The sequence below is a fragment of the Taurulus bubalis genome (genome assembly GCF_910589615.1).
Source record: "Taurulus bubalis genome assembly, chromosome: 19".
Classification (NCBI taxonomy): Eukaryota; Metazoa; Chordata; class Actinopteri; order Perciformes; family Cottidae; genus Taurulus; species Taurulus bubalis.
Window position 1 is genome coordinate 5,315,638 of NC_136607.1, and position 22,007 is coordinate 5,337,644.

The following is a 22,007-nucleotide window of genomic DNA, read 5'->3' on the forward strand; positions in this document are numbered from 1 at the left end:
CTAAATGAAATTCTCACTGACGCAGAAGGCAAATATCCTCCGCTCTCACTGCGTCAGTCAAATGTGGCAAACTGTGCATCCATGCCGATAAACACTTTGATTTCCCTAAATCGTTTTGGCTCTGGGGCGTGGCAGACACTTCTGTTGAAGTAGATTCGGTCTGAGGGTCGGGCTACGGGCTGAGGAATTGCCTGGATTGGATTTTGAACGAGAGCAAAAGTTTAAAGGCCCAAACTTTAACTGGGGGCTAATGTGACATTCGTAATGCTAGGCAGTGGGAAGTTGAAAGTGACAAACACGTCATAACCGACCTCTCTGCAATGGAGCGAGGAGTAAGCTGTTCACGAGTGCCAGAGAGTTGTAATTGCTCCCAAATAATGTAACCTTTAAAACCATGCCATTTTGAAAATCGAACCGCAAGGTCTTTTGAATTAACAGCATACATTTAAAAAAATATGCCTCTCTATGAATGCAAGTCCATTGCCCATGTTGTGGCAGTGAGTGAGGAAAACATATCCAACATGTCCGACCCACTGAGGAGAATCCACTTCTTTTTCTCTTGTTTTTTCCTGGTCAGAAAATAGAAATCCTGCATTCCAAAACTAATTTGGAGGGTAACACAGCAGTGACTTGGAGTTGATGTAATGTTTGCAGTCTGGCTGTCGCTTGTCACGTGGACGCGACACATACTGAGACAGGAGTCGTGCTGCTTGGTGCCGAGGCTGCAGCCGAACTTCTTACCAGGTTTTGAAGGGGGCTGAGGCGGAATCTGAAGCTGGGCCTTACACCGGGCCTGTGCTCTGTACTGAGCTGGCAACAGATCTGTCACTCAAATCCTCATACTCATAGCCATGGACCATAGCCAGGATCCTTAATGAGGCAGGTTTGGGAGCAGCGTTGAATTATGCAGCATGGATTGCTCCGGCTCGGATGCCACAGTGGCACGCTTTGGACTTAAATCAGCGTGGGCAGATTGACAGGGACTTTCAAAAGGCCAGTGATTGAGACGTCACCTCTCCCTAAAGGAGCCTGTGATAAATTAAACGGAGGATGGCTGCTTGAAGTCATCTGTGCGACACGTTTTGTTTGAATTTTCTCGGAATTGGATAAACCTGAGCAGCCTTCCAGTTAGTGGGCGAGCGAAGGAGAGAGCTCTGATGGTGATAGTGACTGTGGAGACGATTCCTCGCGTGGACAGTAGAGATGTACATTGTTGTTCATGCTTTCATATTTAGTTCCTTTTGTTCCAGATGTTTGTTTCTGACGTTCTTAATTATTTCAGAATTGCTTTTGAATCAATTAATGGGTATATGGATGACTAAACAAAAAGATTAATAATCTCTTTAGTCCAAGAAGTGCTTGGACTAAATCAAAAGACACCCTCCACTGTATTCACACACACACACACACACACACACACACACACACACACACACACACACACACACACGACACACAAACACACACAGACGCAACTGCTGGATATGAGCCGTTCGTTCCCCAATATATCACGTTTGTCCTGTTCTTGGCTCCTGGATTTATCTCCCCATTCATCCATCCATCTTTTATAATGAGTTCCGTCAGTTTTTTTTCCTCCCCTCCTTTTCTTTTTCTTTTTTTTCCCCACTTCTCTCACTCACCTCAATGATTTATGAACTGTTTGGTTTCACTGCATATGAGATTGCTATGCAAGAAAGAGAGATGAGCTCGGAAATGGGAATGTTGGTTCACGTGTTGTGTTGAATTCCGAAGATGTGATTGAAGCATGTGCATATATTAGGAAGTAAATAGGTTCCCATGTATATTTACTCTGAGCCTGCATTGTATAAAAACAAAAGCTTCACAGCATGCAGTTGGAGTATAATGCAATTAGGCGTACAGTCTAACATTCAGCGGTAGTTACAGAGACAGTTCTGCTGTTACGGAATTAACTTTTAGTTGCAATGTGTTTTTCTGTCTCTCTTCATCAAGTGGGATGTTGGCGTGCACGAGGACATTTGCTGTTTAGTGGGTGAAGCTAAAGTTCTTGCCATCACTTGCAAAAAGCCGTCGTACCTGACGAAAGGGGAGTCGCCTCTGATTGCGAGTGAACTTGACAGGCAGCCAAGCAACACTATATCTGATGTAGCCATTTATCTTCTTACGGAGGTGGAGCTAATGACAGCAGGCTTGGGCAGTGGTGAAGAAACTATTACGTCTGCCACTCACACTTCAGTCCGGAGGCTTGTTTACACTCGTGGAAAGACAGGTAAGCAGAGCATTAGCGCCGATTTGCCAAGTGACAGCGCGAGGCCGGGATTCTAGGGCTGCGAATGAAACTAATGGAGCCTCATTTAGGGATTAAACATGAAGCGGGAGCTGCAGTGATTGGGGAGATAACTAAGGCGGTGTGATTTGTATCTTGCTGAATTTAAACTTTGTGGGAATTAATGAAGCTATCTATGTGGATTTTGCATCGCTTCTGATGAGCAACATAGCAAGTGTCGATGAGCAGGCAGATATAGTACATGTTTTGATCAGCAATGGGAAACGTTGAAAGGGGATGTACTATGAAAACTTTCAGCGTTGTACACATACTGTACATTTGGGTATCTTTAAAGCTCAAATAGACACAGCATCGTCAAAACTCTATTCTTTTCTGTGTGGTATTTTGAGGCAATGATGTTGTTGATCATTAACACATGTTAAACAATGTATTGTTTTTTATGTCAACACATAAAATTGACATGACACCTTTACTCTACATATTTTTAGCATGTTTGTACTGCAATTTGTGGCCACAATGTAAACTGATGCGGATCTGTGATAGACTAATCGACCAGTAAGTCATGCTCTATTTCTCTGTCATTTCTCCTATTATCAAGAGTTTGAAAAACACTCCATAATTTAGGATTTGTTTCTCAATTAGCAGCAATTAAAAATAATGTATCAAACCTCTATTATAAATGAATAACAGTACACTCAAAAACACAATTTATTTGCTTGCAAGGGACTGCGTTTGGTTTGGTAAATCAGATTTGACTGACAGCTGTGTCTCTCTTGCATTATAATAGTGTGTTCATGTACCCAAAACCCTTTTACTAAGAAAAAATGTTTTCAGGGCCAAAATTAAATGGATCTTCCGTTTGTGGTCCATCCGCTATGCTGAGCTGGCCATTTATTCAGAGGAGATTAGAAGCCATCCAATATTAAACCACAGTTAAACGAATTCATGAACGAATGAAGGCGATTTTAGCCAAAAGGTCCATCATTCTTGAGTCTATTTTTGGCGGTAACAACAGCAGAAATGATGATGTAACGTTGGTACTGCAGTGTGTGTATGGAGCGATGGGGGAGGGTGTCTGCTGCTCCCACCGTGCCTTCAATTTCAATCAGTGTCAAGGGGCAACGCACGTAATTGAATCAAAGATCTGCGATGTAACAAGCCCACAGATTCAGGAATCCATCTTGGACATTTGGATTAAGTGGTTTGTGAATCGTCCAGCCTATTCCTTATGGCCCAACAGATTGAATGAAGGCCGTCTATTTTTTTTCTTCTTCTTCTTTTGTATCTATCTGTCTTTATTGTCTCATCTTTTTTCAATTGACCTTGTATATGGTTACCTGCCCAGAGTTATAGTAGAAGAGGTTCTTATATCTTAGTATTTTCATGCAAAAGTATGGCTGGCTCATGCTGGCACTAAGACTGACTACGGTCTGGCTGTGATGGTGCACAGACACACCAGGAGCAAAACCTAGCAGCGAAGAGGAGGCGGGGCCTGTGCGAGGGACGATGGCAAAGAGCAGGGGTGTCAAACATACGGCACGCCAGGGGGTCCAGCTCGGCCCGCCGGATGACTGTTAAAAATACAGAAGAAAAGAAAAAGTAAAACAAGCAACAGGCTTTTGCCAACATTTGCCTAACGAGGAACACTGTGATGGAAAGGATTGCTGATCTTTCAGCAGATTTGGACATCCAAAAGAAGCATAAAGTCAAGTAATTTGTAGCATTTTCAGTTGAAATCGATGAGAGCACTGACATTACAGATGTTGCTCAACTGGCCGTATTCATTCGTGGTGTTGATGAGACTTTGCCGGTCACCGAGGAGTTCCTTGAGTTGATACCCATTACAGACACCACTACAGTGAACTACATTTTTAGCGCTCTTGTTGAAGTGCTGGACCGGGTCGGAGTGGACTGGACCCGTGCTGTCAGTGGGGCTACATCAATGATCGGGAGAAAAACAGGCGTTGTGACGAAATTCAAGGAGAAAGTACAAGCTGCAAATGGAGAACAACGTTTTGGACATTTCACTGAGGCATTGTGTTGCAAGTCGTTCAAAATGGATCACGTCATTAAAGTGGTCGTCCAAACTGCTTTGTGACGTCAAACGCGTCACACAGGGGGCTGATGTCTCAGTTTTGGGTCTTTCAAACCAATAGTTTAAACATGCATTATTATGCTATGATTGTAATGGTCTGGCCCACAGATCAAAATGGCCAGCTGCTAGTTCTTCGCTCCTGGAGTGTCTGTGCACCTTTACAGGCTGGCCTGCTTGAACTGATCTTTGCTGCTAGTGACCTTAGTTCCGTGAAAGCTGTTTCTCTTATCACATGACCATGATCTCAGCAACACACCTAGCAAAAAAGGGCTTTCATACAAGTACTCCCCACTATGAACTAAACTTCAGCACTAGCTAGCTTTAACCATTTTAATACATTTTAAAGTAACCTCACACCACTCTTTATACATTGCTATTTGGAAGCTGCATATCTGAATCATCATCCCTTTGATTTTGTGTCTTGATTTGAGTGGCTTTTCATGTTTTACTTTCCTCATCCCATAACTGTCAAAGGCACTAGACACTGAAAGTGCCTGTGCGCTACGGTAAAAGTTCAGAGCGAGAGAATAATGGAAATGTTGAAGCCCCTCGCTGAAGGCTACCACAGATGTAACACACAGGTCAGTGACCCAGGAAATGGAGAAACCAAGGTCAACGTTGTCCAACAGGGCATTCACAAATTGGAGTGAGGGTTTTTTCAAAATGCCACAGTATTCTAAAAGGGGAAAGTGAGAACAAGGCTGACAGAAAGACAATGAAAAGACTGAAAGGAAACCACCTAGGGGGAAGCGGCGTCCTTAAAAGTCAGAGTGCAAAGTTCCGGGACCCAGCAGTTGCGCAGACTGCCCCCGGAGCCAATAGACGTCCTTGAACCTGAAGCTGTTTTCCGAGAGATGACAGGTTGATGTAAAAAGCCGTCTGATAAACTGTCAAATGAGAGTACTTCAGTTCAGAGATGGGCGCGGATAAGAATCGCGTCACCACTTGCTGTATTCCTTTTTTGACTTGCACAATGCATCCATTGTGGTCAAATTATAGAGCAGAGGTTGAGATTGACACAAATGACTCAGTATTCTGATTGACGTCGCAGAAATTGTTCATCTGATTCTAAAAAAACTGTCTGTGTAAAAACATAAACAAATATACATGAATTGCCATCATTATTTTTGATCAGTACAGATCACAATTATTCATCACGGTTATTTAGTCATTTTCGGGACTAAATATTTTCATTGCACTTTCCCATTGAAATAAAAGCGAGCACTGCTTTCACTTCCATGTTGTGCCATCTTACAGCTAATGTACACATCTTTGCATTCAAATAGGACTGGTCCTTATTCAGAGTGCATCTTCTAGAAGCAAAATTAGAATTGTTTCAACACTTACAGAGCAGTGCTTTCACTTTCAGGTTGTGCTACATTCCTGCTAATTAGGACATGTTTGTATCAAATAAGTCTGAAAATAAGGTTCTTCTTGAATTCCCTGTTTTTTAATTTTGCTGTGGACTGCAGCCAGAACATTCAAAGAGGTTTTTCACAGGCAGCTCCCCAGAAATTAAGCCAAAACATCTCGATCGCCACCCGGTGGCTGACTTAGTTTTTCTTTTAGCAGAGCCCCCAATTTATGAAGGTCAATAAAGCAGTGGGTCATGTTCATTTAATTGTAGGAAGCCAAAATCCGGTTCCCGATTTAATATTCAATTGATTGTGCAGACCCATCAACGGCAGGTATTATGTTTACCATGTTTGCCATTTTAGTTTAGCATGTTAGCATCCTAACATTTGGTGGCACTGGATGAAAAGACCTCATCAACTTCGGATTAGCTTGAGAATTTGGATATTTTCTCTGATGTATGCCTCCTTGTTGCATGTTTGAAGGCAGTTCGAAGGTGTACCCACTCAAAAAACACTGGACTTTGAAGTTGAGGCAATTTTTTCGATCGCCTCACTCAGGTCTATTGACAAAGGAGGGTTCCTCAGTCTGTGCTGTGGCCCCTTTTAAACTAAAGTAAAAGCTTTCACCAAGTCTGGAAATTGCTGGATGCCAAAAAGAATGCATAACAATAGTCTCAGTTTGTCATTGATGTCTGTTTACAAGCAGTACTCCGTTCCTATTCATCAGCAAACCACCTTTTGGGCACACAGTGTCAGATTAGTGTGCACTTATTCATTGAGTTATATAAACTGTCATCCCATTGAACCTATTTATTCACGTCATCCTTATTTAACTGCAATGCCGAGTTGTGTTGAACCTCCGCGAGTGTCACAGCCGATTAGTGCATGTTAGAGTGAATGACAGCGTTGTCGCTGTAGAGCGCCTCAGCGTTATAAAGATGGAGGTGCCAGAATATGTCTCATTTAACCATCAATAATTTACCAAATAATGAGGTGGAAGGCACTACCTGCTATCAACTTCGATGACTTTGGTGTCAAAACAAGCAGCTTTATGGACATGACGCCCCTTGACAGGTCTTATGTCATGTGTACAGTGATGTCATTTGAACATCTAAGTGACCATGTCAAATTAGTTTGGAGCCACTTATCATGTCCATGTTTTTCAATTTTACAGCTTTGGGCTCATCAATTGTGTTTAGCATTAAGGGCATTATTTTGATGTTGCTGACAGGCTCTTGACAGTTTCTAAATGATGTTTCACATCTTCCAGTGGTTCATTTGTTAAAAGCTTGGCTTTTGGCCAGACGTCGCTTCACTTGCCAGAGCAAGCAGGCCGGCTGGCTTCTCAGCATGCGTGGCATACAGTACATCTAACAGTACCGACTGAGTTCCTTGACTGCTCCCACATCAGTGAGATGGAGCTTTTTACAGATGTAAGTGCTGTGATTAGTACCCTGCAGCATAGCAACAGCAAGAGTAGTATTAGAACATGGGGATTTCTAAGTGAGCCCATTAATGCTAGTCAATGATTCAAGATAAAGCCACGCCGGTCAATAGAGGGATCAGTGTGTGCCGTCTGTCTTCACTTATTTTTTATTTAACTGTCTCTAAAAATGAAGCCTAGATTTGTCATACATGTTTATATATTGTAAAGTACACCAAGTGAGAACAGGGTATGGTAGTGGATTAAATGGAATTTTAAAAAAAAACATGTCGTTTTGGGATTCTTAGTGTAATAAAAAAAAAAAGAGCAAAAATCCACTACCAGCCAGCTCTGCCCAGCCAGAGAATTTCTCACCCAGAACATGCCTGTGGGCCACATGATACAATTCATAATTACCTACCAGACGGTGAGCAACAGAAGATAAATCAGAATTGCACATAAATATTTTCATGAAGATACAAATTTAGAAACATCCATTTTGAAACAGTCATTCTTTGTTGTTGCAGCTTTTACATGTTTTTCTTCCCCAATGGGGTTATCTTTAATTAACAATGAATGAAACTGTCCCAACTCACTCAGGCTCCGCCCTGTATTGGACTCTATGGGCGATTCTCTACCCCAATCACGAGTACGCATTTGGTCTCAGCATATATAGCCGGCCAATCAGAACGTGCCTACACAAATTCCCACTAACTGATATCCTTAGTTACTGCCCGTCATGTCACGTAAACAATTCAAATTTCTTCCCACCTCCCGTGCTCCCAACCAAGTCTCAACGAATTGCACGACATGATGTTCCATGGCTGTACTCAAACATCGTTTCCACCCTCCTCCAGTAAAGGGTGCACTAAGACGATCACACGAGTATGAGCCGTCAGAGCCGGTGGCACAGCATCATGTCCAGAGCTACCAACTCTCACGGTTTCGCTGTGTGACACACGCTTTTGCATGTTTTCACACGCACTCACGCCACACAACCAATTTCTCACGGCAAAAAAAAAATTCTGATTTTGGGTCGAGGCGCGTTCGTTCCTTTTTAAACACCCCGACGATAGATGGCGTTAAGGAGCGCATCTGTAAACCTATTCGCTGCATAGACATCCTATTTACCCCAAAGAGTCCCGAAGTCAGCGACAGAAGAAGATTTTCAAACAAGTCAGGATCTTAACTCTTCTCTCAAAGAGGAGAATGTTCCTCACATGAGGAAAGATGCTGAGAATGTATTCTTTAAATCCCGGGTGATCATTGAAAGTAATAGTCCGGAATTCGATGAGGTATAATTAAAAAGTATTTAAAAAAAGGTTCATCACAAAAACAGCGTATGCATTCTCGCTTGAGGCCCTCTCTTGCTCACAGATTCACAGTCCGTCCCCCCAGTTACCTGCCGCCTCCGTGGTTCAAGAGAGCCCCTTCCAGTCTCGCGTGTTAGTTTATCTCACCCATTCACATAGCTACATAAGGCCCTTCCATTGGTTAGTTCTATTACTTCACACCTTTTCGTGCCTTTTTACTCATTCATTCGCCTACAGATTCAGGGGCGGCACTATTCTTCTTCTTCTCCAGAAAAAGGGTAGATTCTACCATCTCAAAAGTCAATGTTCAGCGCCGCCACCTCAGGCGAACAAGAGAACTACACTTCCTTCTAATAAAACAGTAACCTGGCATCCACATGTACTATGCAAACGTTGTTTTAAACTCCATTCACACATTAATCATTAATAAAAACAGTGACCTTCATATGCATACAATTACACAATCTTCAAAATAATATCCCTTATTAATTATCATATTTCATGCATTGTAATGTACGCAAACAATCATTTATATAGATGTGGAAGTCCAAATGTGACAAACAAAGTTTAAAAAACCCTTCAATGCTCAGAAGATGTTGGTTCTCTTTGGATCTACCTGCATGAGAACAAACATTCTAGTGATGAAGTTCAACAGATCAGATCCTCTCTCGCTGATACCTGTCAGCTGTCACATCTCCACCTCATTCAACCAGACTTCATGCTCTAGTTCAAGACAACACAGACTGGACTAAGTAAGAACAACTGAACTGGAAAACATCAAAAGCACTTATTGCTTTTGTTTAAAGTTTATACATTGCTGGTCTTTAACATACATATTTAAGGTACGGTTTACATTTCTTTTTAACTTATTTTCATAGCCTTATTGTAACATGTATTCTTACCAGTAGCAGCTCAAAACAATATAGTTTACAGTTTTTTAATAAAGTAATAACATTCATATTGAGTTAATTGAATTAAGTTCAGACTATTGGTTCGGCCCTCCACAACGGTCCAAATTTCTCATGCGGCCCCTTGGGAAAATTAATTGCCCACCCCATACTAAGGTATGCTAATGACATGTTGTTCCCAAGCGCTCTTTGGTGACGTGGTTGATTACGTTACTGTCATCTGTCCATCATCGTATAGAGCCCGCCCTGACAATTTGATTGGTCCGAACAATTTTTGATTTTGGATCATTTCTCCCCAACGGAGCAGTGCCAGACCGAACTTCCAGACCTCAAATGTTGTGGGCGGGGCTAAGTTCGGCTGGTACCAGGCTACATCTTTAGCATACCACCCAAAAATCCACTAGAATGCATGAAATAACATCTACTTAAACCAAAATGTCCTGGGGGTGGACCATCAGCTATGTCTTTGCTTCACAGAATGTAACCAATGTTGTCCATCTCCAGTAGGCCGCCCCTATCAACGACTTTAGGCCCCACAAACCACCAAAATGCAGAGCACAACATGGGCACAACATGGGTACAACATGGGCACAACATGGGCACAACATGGTACAACATGGGTACAACATGGGTACAACATGGGTACAACATGGGTACAACGCCGAACTAATTCAAATTTCCTGATATTTGAGCCACCAACGTGTGTGGCTGCGTGCGCGGCAAAATTTTGGTCACCCCCGACAAAATCTCACTCCAAGGTTTTTTGAAAAGTTGGCAGCTCTGCATCATGTCCATTAATCCATTAATGAACGCTATCTCGGTGGGATGTTGTCAGACACCTCACACTGTAAAGCAGCTTTGAATTACATATTTGCGGGCGAGCGTGCATTGATGCGTTCAAGGCCCTCATCAGACTCTGACTTTTCCCCTCTACTTGCTTTTACTTACCCTACTTGCTCTTTCTGTGTTGTTACGGATTGATGTGGTTAACGGCGGGATGTCTGGCTGTATTACATTGGAGGAAATACATCTCATGTCAGTTTAACCCCTGAAGGCGACGGGGTTGGGGGGATTACCCACGTTTGTTCTTCATCATCTACCTCCACACAGGGAGCCAGGAGGGAGACACACAGGTGAGCTCCAGGTCACCGCTCGGTGCCGTGGGATGCAAAAGAAGGTGGCAGCTCAGCCTTGGGCCATCCTGGTCTGCACAGTTAGTGCAGACCATCCAAGCGGCAAGAGCGTCCTGTCCTGTGCAAACTTCCTGCCACGAGGGTGTTGGCTACAGGCCAGTCTTTCGTAATGCCTCCTCCCCACAGTGGGATCTACCGTTGGGTATCTTAGAGCACTCCTGTCCGAAAGTGTCAGTTAAGACGTCTATACTGCTTGCACTGACCTCCGCTCAGAGAATATGAGAACTTACCAAATTGTCAGCGCTCCCCAGTTGCTTGGTACTTTGTGATGACCGTAGCAGGTCTTCACTCAGACCAATTCCCTCCTCTGTTCCCAAGAATTTGAGGACTTCTTTCAGGTTGAGGGTTGTACATGTGGGCTTTTTGTCTTCCGCACCATGCAGTGGACAGGATGTAAAGTGATCTCTTTTTCCAGCTCATGCATTGGCATGTTGTGTTGAACGCACATGTGAACGGTGGTGTGGTTTCAACACCTTGTCCATTCATAAGGTTCCATGCATGTGGGAGTGAACATAATGTCATTCGTGCTTGAATCTGTTCCTCGGTGTCTTGCCAAGATGCATTGGATTTTTTTGTTTGCTTATTTGATGCTCGCTTTTTCAAATGGTAGTCTTATATATGACTGGAGATCTTTTAATACAAGTTAACTACAGTTATGGATGTAGTGCAGTACTTTCCCAATACAATTGCATTGTGCATGAGTGTACAAATTCCTCTGACATATGGCAGGCACTGATGGAGGCAAATGCAGCAGCTGAGGGTCAGAAAAAAAGTATACCCCAGACCAGTGCACTGAATACTGATAAAGGCGAAGCGAAATGAAGCCACAACTAAGATGGACAACAAATAACTTAATTACTGATCAAAGCAGGGGCAGACTATCAGATGTAATTATGCATAGTTGAAACAAGCTTAAGGCAAAGTCACACAAGTTGGGTTTGAATTTAGCCCCTAATTATTATATAATTCCCTACATTTACCCTACGCTATTTATTTTTAAGTGTGAATAGAATTCCCTCAAAGAATTCCCTCAATTAAAAAAAAAAAAAATGTATGTGTCTTCAGCAGGGTGACTCCTTTTTGCCGACAATCTCATAATACATTGCAACCCATTCGTAAAGTGAAAAATTACAGTCGCAAAGAAGCTTTCAGGGATTATACAAAATGGCTATGCTTAATAAGGATCCAACATTTACTTGTCGGATCTAGAGATCTATATATACTGTATATATATATATATATATATATATATATATATATATATATATATATATATATATATATATATATATATATATATATATATTTATAGACTGAAAGGAAATGGCATGTAATTCACTCCTTTGAGCTGAGATCAGAGCAAGAACCATTGTGGTTTAGATTCAAAACGGCGCAAATTGCATCGAAACAGCTGCCACTAAAAGGACATCAAGAACCACCAGCAATGGCCACTGAAGGGAGAGTAAGAGTGAGTTTAGTGGACACCGCCATCTTACCTGAAACAGGTGCTTAAAACCAACCTCTCGCCTAAAAGCCCATGACCCATGACCCCAGGCTTCGACACTTTGATCACAGATGGCAGCAGACACCTCTCTGGAATAAGGTGTAATAAATCAGAACACTGAGCCGAGTGAGCAGTTCACTGGAGCATTCTTGTCACATCACTTGTGCAACGGAGTTTGCATTTTCAGCAGAAAAAGTTGAGTCTGCATTCCCGCCTTGGTTTATCTTCACCACCGTGGAGGACAATCCTAAAAGCACCAGCTCGTCCCTCTCTGGATCCAAGTCTTTAGAGGCAGCCTCAGGCTAGGCATCACATCTGTCTCTTCCCTTACCTCTGGCAATGCTCCCCAATGTTAATTTGTCAGGGCAACGCCTGCAGCAGCGGAATCTCCACATTATATGAAGCGTATGTGTGCAGTCTGGATGTAAAAGACTGAACAAAAGCAAATTCTGCAGCCTGAAGGTGCCTGTTTGTCCTTAGCATGTAGGTAAACCCCTCCTATCCAAGTAGTGTGTTGTTATGTGACGACAGGTCAGGCTAAAGACTACCTGAACAAGGTACATCAATGTTGCAATTGTAACCTGGGAGGTAACGGAGGCAGTGAACCTGGAACAGCGATGCTTGTTCAGCATGCTGTGCCTCTTCTCCTCAGAGTGTCTGCTGGTCTAAAGTTGGGTGAAGGTATGCCATCATACTTCATGCTAGGTGAGAACTCAAAAAAGTAGCGCATTGACAGTGCTCTTAGGAGAATTGCCCTGTGCAAAATGTCGACAGGTCTGGTACTGAAGAAATCATTTGAAATAAACATGTGACTTAGAGTGCTTTTGCTACTTCAAATATTTTTTCCATTGTCGAGTACAATTGTAATGCAAGGACGTTCTTCTTAAAGCAATACTTTGGAAAGTGCTTGTACATTTAGTTTTTTTCTCGATTTGGCAGCTATATTTTGCGGTCTGAGCTAAATTTCTTCAAACTAATACGAAATAAATAAGATACATTTCTTGAATGAGTATTTATCTACACATGTTGTTTTTTATTCTAAAAATACTGAATTGATCAAACAAGGTTAAAGACTCTCAATTACCCCAATCTTAATGAGTAAATATGCATGGATGGATAAATGAACACATTAAAATATGCAAATGCACATGCAGACACACACACACACACACACACACACACACACACACACACACACACACACACACACACACACACACATTTGAAAAAGTGATACAAATATTATCCCAAAAATTATCCCTATACTGTAATATTAATCAAGTTCCCAAATGAATATATGCATGAATAAAAAATGTCACTATCTCACTCAAAACAGTCAGTACTGTCTAAAAGCCTTGGTCGCAGGTTCCTCAAAGTCACTTATTATTAGATGAGGCAGAAAGGTTTCCAGCAGGCTATACATAGCGTGTGCAAGAGAGACACATGCTTATTATTTCATGAGACATTTTTATTACATTTGAAGGTATCCTGCTATCCTAGGAAGTACCATAGAATGGTCTTGACATTTGGAGGTAAAATTATAAAATTTGCCAATATCCACTATGCTGTAAACTATATGGTTGTTCCTAAATACAACATAAAATGTCAGTATGTATCATTGTATTGTCATCTTGGCTCCTTGTATTCAGATCTCCTTTAAGATTATGCCGCATGTTTTGTAGTTTATTACCACATAGTTATTCTCCACTATATCGTGTGAACGCATTCCTCACAGAGAACAATCTTAAATTACATTCATCCCATGTGCTGGGGGAATACTTTATTCTGATTGGCTGCAGAGTGTCCATTAATCCCTGTTAAAGAACTCCTACTAAATAGTTACAATGAAACTGCCTTTACCGTTCTAAATGAATGCACTGGCTATATCTATAATATGAAACCATGGCAATAGGGACACAGTCCAAGCCTCAGTTTATAATTTATTGCAACACATTAACAAGCTAATTTCTAATTAATAAAATGAGTGACTTCAATATTTAATTTCAGTGAATCATCCTCATAACACAAGCTGGAAGAAGTACACTGCCCTGCTCAACTCATGGACACTTTGTATCACATAAGCAATCCTATTTGGTATTCATTCATATTGCATTAAAACCTTTTGATATGGTCATGATTGTTCCAGGTGTTTGCACACTCCCAGGCATTACTCGGAAAACTGAGTTATGGCTTGTGAAAAGGTTTGACTGCATAAATATAGAGACAAATGATCTCAATCGTATTTATGTGGTCGTTACACAAACTGGATAATGCTCTTTGAGGTGTTCATAATGAGGAATTAATGGCCTCCCTCGTCATCCATTCATTTCTTAGAATTTGCAACTCGTCAGTCATTATCCCTGACAATAATAATAATAATAAAAGCAAATCAACTTATTCTAAGTCTTCAAGTTCATGCATTTTATGGTCTCTTTAGCGAGACTTAACACTTCATACCTAAATGTGAATTGCATGCTCAACATCAAAGGCTAGTTTGAAATACATTCAGTCTATATTTGACTAAATGTTGCTGTTTAAGCTTAATTAGGAGAACGACATATGCTGATAGCGGTTTCTGGGCTTACACACAAGACAATGGCACAGATGTTTTGAATTGCGTTATATAACGTTGTAGTATTCTACATTTTAAATGCAAATTCACACATTTAATATATTAATAGTGTTGATCCCTTTGAAGAGATTCCGTTTTGTGCAAAACAAGCAATGATCAATTAGTTGACCAGAAATCAGTGGCTTGGTCAAGGATGCTTTTCTGAGGCGTCATTTGGTTTGTCATGGAGAACCATCTGAGAAGCCGTCATTGGAAGCTATTTGGAAAAGGGCAAGCACTTTCACAAAATAATTAGCAGGTATTTGGGTGAACAATCAACTCTTTCCAAAGCCAGTCGGGAGAAGAGCAAAAGAAAAACATGTTTTTCATTGAGTAAAACCTCCATTGGCGTTATTGCTCATCTTCTATGTGTTGCGTCACACACACTAAACCAGGTTCGTGGATGTCAGTAGCTCCTCACAGGCAGCTGATTGGTCCGGACACTGGTAGTGTCGCAATACTTGAAGACTGCCAAGATTGATATTTGTGTGATTTCACAAGAATCCAGTTGCTGTGCGGTGATGACAAGAATGCTGGCAGAGTAAGGCACATTAAGAAAGTGAAATCCTCTCCACTTCAAATGTAGTTTTTTTTACTCAACATTCAGCAGAGAGAGTGGTGAGTGAACCAGTTGTGAATGCCGTTTATTGTGACCTTTGTGTGACGATAAGGTTCTATTTAGCTTTTGGGTGCAGTTCAATTCTTTTGGGTAGAGATCTTCAGAGAAAGAGATGGCACTCGATATAACTTGTGTGATTTCTAAATGGGGTTTGTGCTTCTGCAATCACTGATATATAATGAAGCTGTGAACTGTCTGTTTCTCTGCAGCCTTTTTGGAAGGAGAAGGGCTTTTCTGGGGAAACTGTGGCAGGATCCACTAGTTGATTTCTATTCTGTGTTACCTTTGATGCCCAGTGGTAATGCGGCCTTGGTAGGCTTCATTGCCGGCCAGCAGGCTTCTCAATGGAGCTCCGAGGAGGCACTAGGTTGTCAATGTGGAGACAGATTTAAATGATGAGTATTTATCTATGACTTGGAAATGTGTGCTTATGACATGTGCTTATGACACAGCTTTTCCTCAGGTCATCAGTTTGAATTTTCATTGTAATTCATTCAAATGTCATGATAATTTCCAACAAGACATCCAACAAGAACCCACAGTAGCAATATTGGGAGCGATACCTGAAGGCCTGGACGGGAGGGCCAAAGATGACCTCCTAAACATACTACTCCCAGCAGCATTGAAGGGCATAACCATCAGATGGTTAAAACCGGATCCCCCACATACGACATATGAATCCAACAAGTATGGGACATCTATCAAATGGAGCGAATCACATATTCATTAAGGCTCCAGAAGCCCATTTACTAAACGATGAAGTCCTGTCGCAGCATTATTATTACAATGAGATGCATTACTATATGTTGCTTGACCCTCTAGTTGAACTGCTCTAGTTAACTCTCTCTAGACACACAATACATAATTCTATCTGGAAAGCATATATAGCACATACAATACTAAACTCGGGAGTGGACAATTATTAGTTAATCATCCTATAGAGCACCATTTGATGTTTGTTGTTCTTTCTGTGTGTTGTATATGAATATCATGCATACCAAGACATGCAACTGAAAAATTGCCAAAGAATGTGACTGTCTGAAAATACATGTTGTTATGTTGTTGAAAAATAAATAAATAAAAAGTGAGTTAAAAAAATGTCATGCTTTGAAAACAGTAAATGAGAAAAATGATTGGTGTGGGTTGATGTGTTGTAATTATGTTTAGGTTGATAATGGATATCCGCTGTGGTTTGCTAGATAGGCACAGCTTGTGGAAGAACATGACATATTCCATGACCAAGAGCTATTCCTGACCTTGCAAGTTTCCTGGTGAGATTACAGTTTTCAATAGCGTACCTCTGGGTCCGGTAGTCATATTTTTGGGAAATGTGACTTTTTAAACTAGTGTGTTTGACAATTGACTACTACAGGGCTTTGGTCAAAGAGTCATCAGTTTGATTTCAATACCTTGCTGACCATTTTGCACCACTTGTATTGCTTCAATTTTGCAATGCAGTGGTGCATATTCCTACAATTTCTGAAATAGAGAAGAAGAAAAAAAGAAACAATTATAAATATAATATAGAATATATAATATATATATAATATAAATAATAGAAAATAAGATCTGCATTCTCTCCGGAGGTCTATTTTATTGCATAGCGTTCAGTACATTGCTAAAGCCCATCAGAGGGTTGGATGGATTACAATTGCTCCACCGTTAGCTCCTCTGAGAATTGGCTTAAAGCAGCTATAAGGTGTCCTTGATCTGACCCGATCAACACCAGTGGAGGAGCATGGCTGCATCAGGACTCAGCGTAAGTGAGTGTGCTGTCTTTGGTAGATATGCTCGACTCGGTCAATACCGGAAGCAGTGAATGTTACCCTGAACTCTGTAACACTTTTGTGGGGTACCTTTGGGGGATATTTCAAAGCTGACCTTTGACCCCCGGAGATGTGTATGATCTGTCCGCAAAGTGCGTAGAGCTAGAGTCTCATTCTCACCATTCAATTGGAGCAGTTTCTGGTTGAATCATGGTCCATTGAGCTCAGTCATTCAAGACAGCACACGTCTACAGGGCTTTAGAATCGTTTTACAGCAGGACCTGGGCCACCATTAGGAGCACTTTGCTTAATGTAATGCTGGGTGAGGCCCTTGACTGTGGACATTGGGCTACAGACAGATAGAGCATTTATTTGTTGTGCTACATAAACTACTACTACAATTTACATTGTTAGTGACTTCTGCACCAGACTTCTGCACCAATAGCAACATCAGAAACAAGAAAAGAAAACTTTGAAATTAATTGGAAAATAAATAATAGTCTTTGAATATAAATCGCTGTGTTGTCAAATGTCAAAAATATGCTCATGGGTAGCAATATGAAAATGTGAGAATAGGACATCATGTAGACTGAGAACAGTGGGATGGTCCGGCAAGCTTTCAATAACTATTACTTTGCTAAATACAGACAATCAAGGGATTTTCCACTCAATGCTACATATATTTATGTAAAAAAATAATAATTGACCTACTATTTCCACCAGGCACAGATGTAGTTTTCTCTATAACGGAAATGTCGAAGAGTTGCTGTCAAAGACAAGCTTTAGTTGCGCATAGAAGGCAAAACAAAGACAAAGAGAGATACAAGTAATGCATGTGAACTTAACTTGACTGAATCCTAATGTTATAGAATCAACACACTATTCAGCGATTAATTATTGTATGCAACAGATTTGGTAGGATTCATGCAGGCTTAATATCCGTACGCTGCAGATTGATCAGGTCACATTTTACACACTCGGCTTCTACTAACTGAACACAGACTTTTCGTGCACTAAGCCTACATCCTCTCCTATTTCTTTTCCTTCCCTTTCTACTGTGTTGACATTTTCATTTGGTCCCCATGCTTTTTCTTTACCTGAAAAAATAAATAACATTCAGCCTAGTCTCTAATGTTGTTTTGGCATTTCAATCATTAGCTTGACTTGCTACAGAGCTCCCTGCTGTGCCATGCAGCACAAAGTGCTAAATAATTAACCTCCACATGCTACTTCACTGCTAAAGAGAGGGAAATAGTGCAGTTTGTGTGAGGAAAGTGGACATCAAGGTTCCAATTATGCACTGTTTCTGCTGTAAGATTCAGCTGTATATATTATCCGTTTTTTTCTATATGGTTCTAATACAGTGTACTTGGTTGGATTCACTATGTTGGACTTTAATGTGTTGATTGCTTTGGTTTGCACAGGTGGAGTTACATATCAAATGATATTTTCTTATTTAATTTCAGAGGAATTTCAGCTGACACTTATTGGCAGTCCTGCAGCAAATTAACAGTGAGATCTTTTCTTTTTATACATTTCCAATAGAAAGCAATTTGGCACCATGCTTTAATTCACTCTTCCATCTGTCTTTATGAAAGGAGTATATCAAGGGACTCCAAATTATTGCACAGGGGTGTGCTGGAAATGAAGCTACACTGCCATGCGGATGAGGAATCTTAGACGGTTTTGCAACATATTTCAGCATGTTTTATGGAGATCTGTCCTTTTGGTCCGCAGGCCTCAGCTGCTCTGTACATAACTCACCACGTTAACTAGGAAAAACCAGGAGCATGTGTGGACCACGCTTGAGTTATTTAAATTGACTGCTGTTTCCTTTGTCCAGCTTGGATTGGGTTCTTGAATATGCATTAATATTTTTGCAGCCTGCTGTTATATTTCTGAGTCATGAGCGAGTGTAATGCAAGTACCATGTTGGCACAGGCATTTCCTTCTGTTCGCAGGGTGGGGAGAGAAGAAAAGCTGTGCTTTCCAGTCTGGTCAAATACCTAGGTCTTGAGGCTGCATCTTTCATCCACTATGAAGAAAAAGTAAGTAGTTCAGTAGCAGATGTCTAATGTAATAAACAAAAATAATTTGGTTTGAGGCCCAATTTTTTGTGCCAAAATTCATAGTCTCGATTTTTTTTTACCCTGGATACCATGAGGGAAGCCATGGTGTGTTGCAAAGGCTTGCATATCTTTCAGTAAAACTTAACCCAATGGATTGTTTTATAGTGTAACCAAGTTGCTAAAAAACACATGTTAGTAAGCTTTACCTTGATAATAGTTACAGTCTAGTCTTAACATCACTGTTACCTGTAATTTCGTATTCTAGCGATGCAATTGCTAATCCATATTCACCAAATGTGTTATGTCAATCACAGACGTTTAATACATGACCCATACAAGAACCACCATGGAAACATATAGACTGGTTTCTCGTTGAATTATATGAGGGAAATATGTGATAACGTCAATATGCCTATACCAATACTACTTGAGATAAAATAAATGGATATTAAAGTTTTCTCAACTCAGACATGCACAGTACCTGTGCTTATATATATATATATATAATATATATATATATATATATATATATATATATATATATATATATATATATATATAATATATAATACTATAATATGATAATACATATACATTCAAACTGTATATGTATATACATTTTAAATGGGTCTTGATGACCTGCAGGGTTTAGTGGTAATAATTGTCAGTGAAGGTTTTAGTTTGCATATGAATTAACAACTTTCTCCGCTCAGATAACTAACATATGTCTGCTCTGAGCACATCCATCTTCAGTCTCTATCACTCTCACTCGACCACATACTCTCTGAGCTATTCCCAGGTGGATCTAGACTACTTGACCACTCATTCTCAACATGTTTTTTCAGAAGTTATTTTGTGTTTCAGCTTGTACTTGTTGAAGGATTGACTGCCATTTCATCTAAAACTAGACGCAAGACCAAGGACTTTATAAAATATGAATGTAGTCTCTATGATGTCACCCATAGGTTTCTGAACAGCCAAAGTGAAGCTCTAAATTGGCGGCTCCAGCCTTCGCCATCTTTGCGGTAACGACACAGCTTAATCAAATAAATTGGCAAAGAGGTGGATCAGGAAGGAGAAAATCAAAGGCGGAGCAAATGAGCCTGATTGTTGAAACATGGCCACTTGTCTTAAAGCAACCAAGCTAGCTAAGGCTAACAAGCTAGTAAGAAGCTAGGCAATATGCTACTCTGCAATGCTTGCTATCTAACATCTAAGTCTGTGGTCTAGTTGGTCCCGCTTGCTGGTTGGTCCCGGTGCTAAAGTATATAATGCATTTAACGTTACGGTTACAACTCCAGTGAAATACAGCTCTTTCAATTTGTGCATTAACAGAAACATTATTTTCTGAGGTGTCTTGAGATGTCTTGCATGTTGTACAGAATAGCTTCGTAGCTCCATTAAATGAAGCACAGCATACATACGCAGGCTGTGAAACGGCATATTAGTCATGTAGACATATGGTTTTAGCCCCCGGACACTTCACTCACCAAACTGTTGAAAGGCAAGATTATATGGAAAATTGCCCTGAGGAAACTCAAGGCAGTGTTGGTGCAATATACATCACAATTTCACTTTGTAGGGACTCAACGGGAACATACTTTTATAGAACAACAACTACTTAAGGGTTAGTGAAGAAGAAAGAAGGTGTAGACATATTTGGTTGGACTTTATTGTAGCCAAATCAGAGTTTCTTGATCATTTCTCCCAATTAATTTAAGGGTTTCATTCCACCCATCTGAAACAGTCATCTGAACAGTCTATGTTGACGAGCCAACACTTGCTTATTTAATTTTTGTGAGTACATTTTTAGAATCAAGTCAAGTGACACAAACACACAATACATCAATGGGTCTATCATGTGATAATATTAGATTTTTCTTTAGATAGCTATTGTTTAACGGATCATACGGACCATATTGCAGGCGCGCAGTTTTCAGCATTGCCTGAGGGGCGTGGGGGCTGTGAGATGAGCTCAAATGAAATTAGACTACATTCGATTTGGGGATTGTCATTGGTTTGAAACAAAGCAATGCTGTTGTACTGTGCCATTAAATACGACAAGTAAATGTCATGTAACTTGTCTGCTGCCTCACAGGACTGGGCCAAGGAGGTCTACAGCGGGGGCTGCCCCATTAATGTTATGGCACCAGGGCTGCTAACATATTACCACCCTAGCCTGAGGAAGCCCTGTGGCAGGTAATCAGCCCACTGATGACAAATACACTACAGCGTCACACCTTTCTATCTCCCCGGTCTCAAAAGAGTCCCCTTTCTTCCAGGCTCTCGCCACAACTAATGTGGGCTGTAGTTGAGTGAACTTGTGTGCGTTTCTAAAATGTTGAACTCTCTTCAAGAGCTGAACTTTGAGTTCATAGTTCCGTCCATTGTATCATTACACTAGAATGACAGCATGAGAGATAGTGACTGCGGATGCTGGATGATAACGTTGTATTTATACCACAGATATGTCTGCACTCTGCCAACCTGGTATTACTCACGAGCACACAATGCCTTCAGATCATTGACATGAGTCATGGGAGTTATTATGCCTTTCGCGGATTCACACCAGTCCGGTTTCTAAAGAAATGGCAAAAGGTCGTCAGCATCGGTGTTCTCATAGGAAAACTTCCTATAATCCATTTCTAATGGCCTGTTCAGAGAGGCAAACAGCTGAAAAGATGAGAGTGAGAGGTGTGGAAGAGGATGGAGGTAATGTATTTCTGTAATGACATTACGTCTGTTGGGAGTGAAGGAAGCTCATTACATAACGTGACTCAATCAGCAGCATGGGGCAGTAGCCTTTATCCACATTCCTACCACATATAGAAAATGGATCCTCAAGGACGTGTTGTGACTTTGACTCAAATCCAGCACGTGGAATG

General features: G+C 40.9%; 1 protein-coding gene across 1 annotated transcript in view; it reads left to right on the top strand.

The window, feature by feature from the left end:
- Nucleotides 1-21,325, top strand: part of LOC306751891 (putative flavin-containing monoamine oxidase A) — a gene marked incomplete at both ends in the record, with an annotated part of 30,662 nt that extends 9,337 nt beyond the window's left edge. The window contains 7 exon segments of the mRNA XM_079235545.1: nucleotides 7,468-7,498; nucleotides 7,500-7,566; nucleotides 15,497-15,550; nucleotides 15,554-15,576; nucleotides 15,578-15,647; nucleotides 19,015-19,101; nucleotides 21,221-21,325. Coding sequence (XP_079091671.1) covers nucleotides 7,468-7,498; nucleotides 7,500-7,566; nucleotides 15,497-15,550; nucleotides 15,554-15,576; nucleotides 15,578-15,647; nucleotides 19,015-19,101; nucleotides 21,221-21,325 — 437 coding nt within the window.
- Nucleotides 21,326-22,007: the final 682 nt, after the last annotated feature.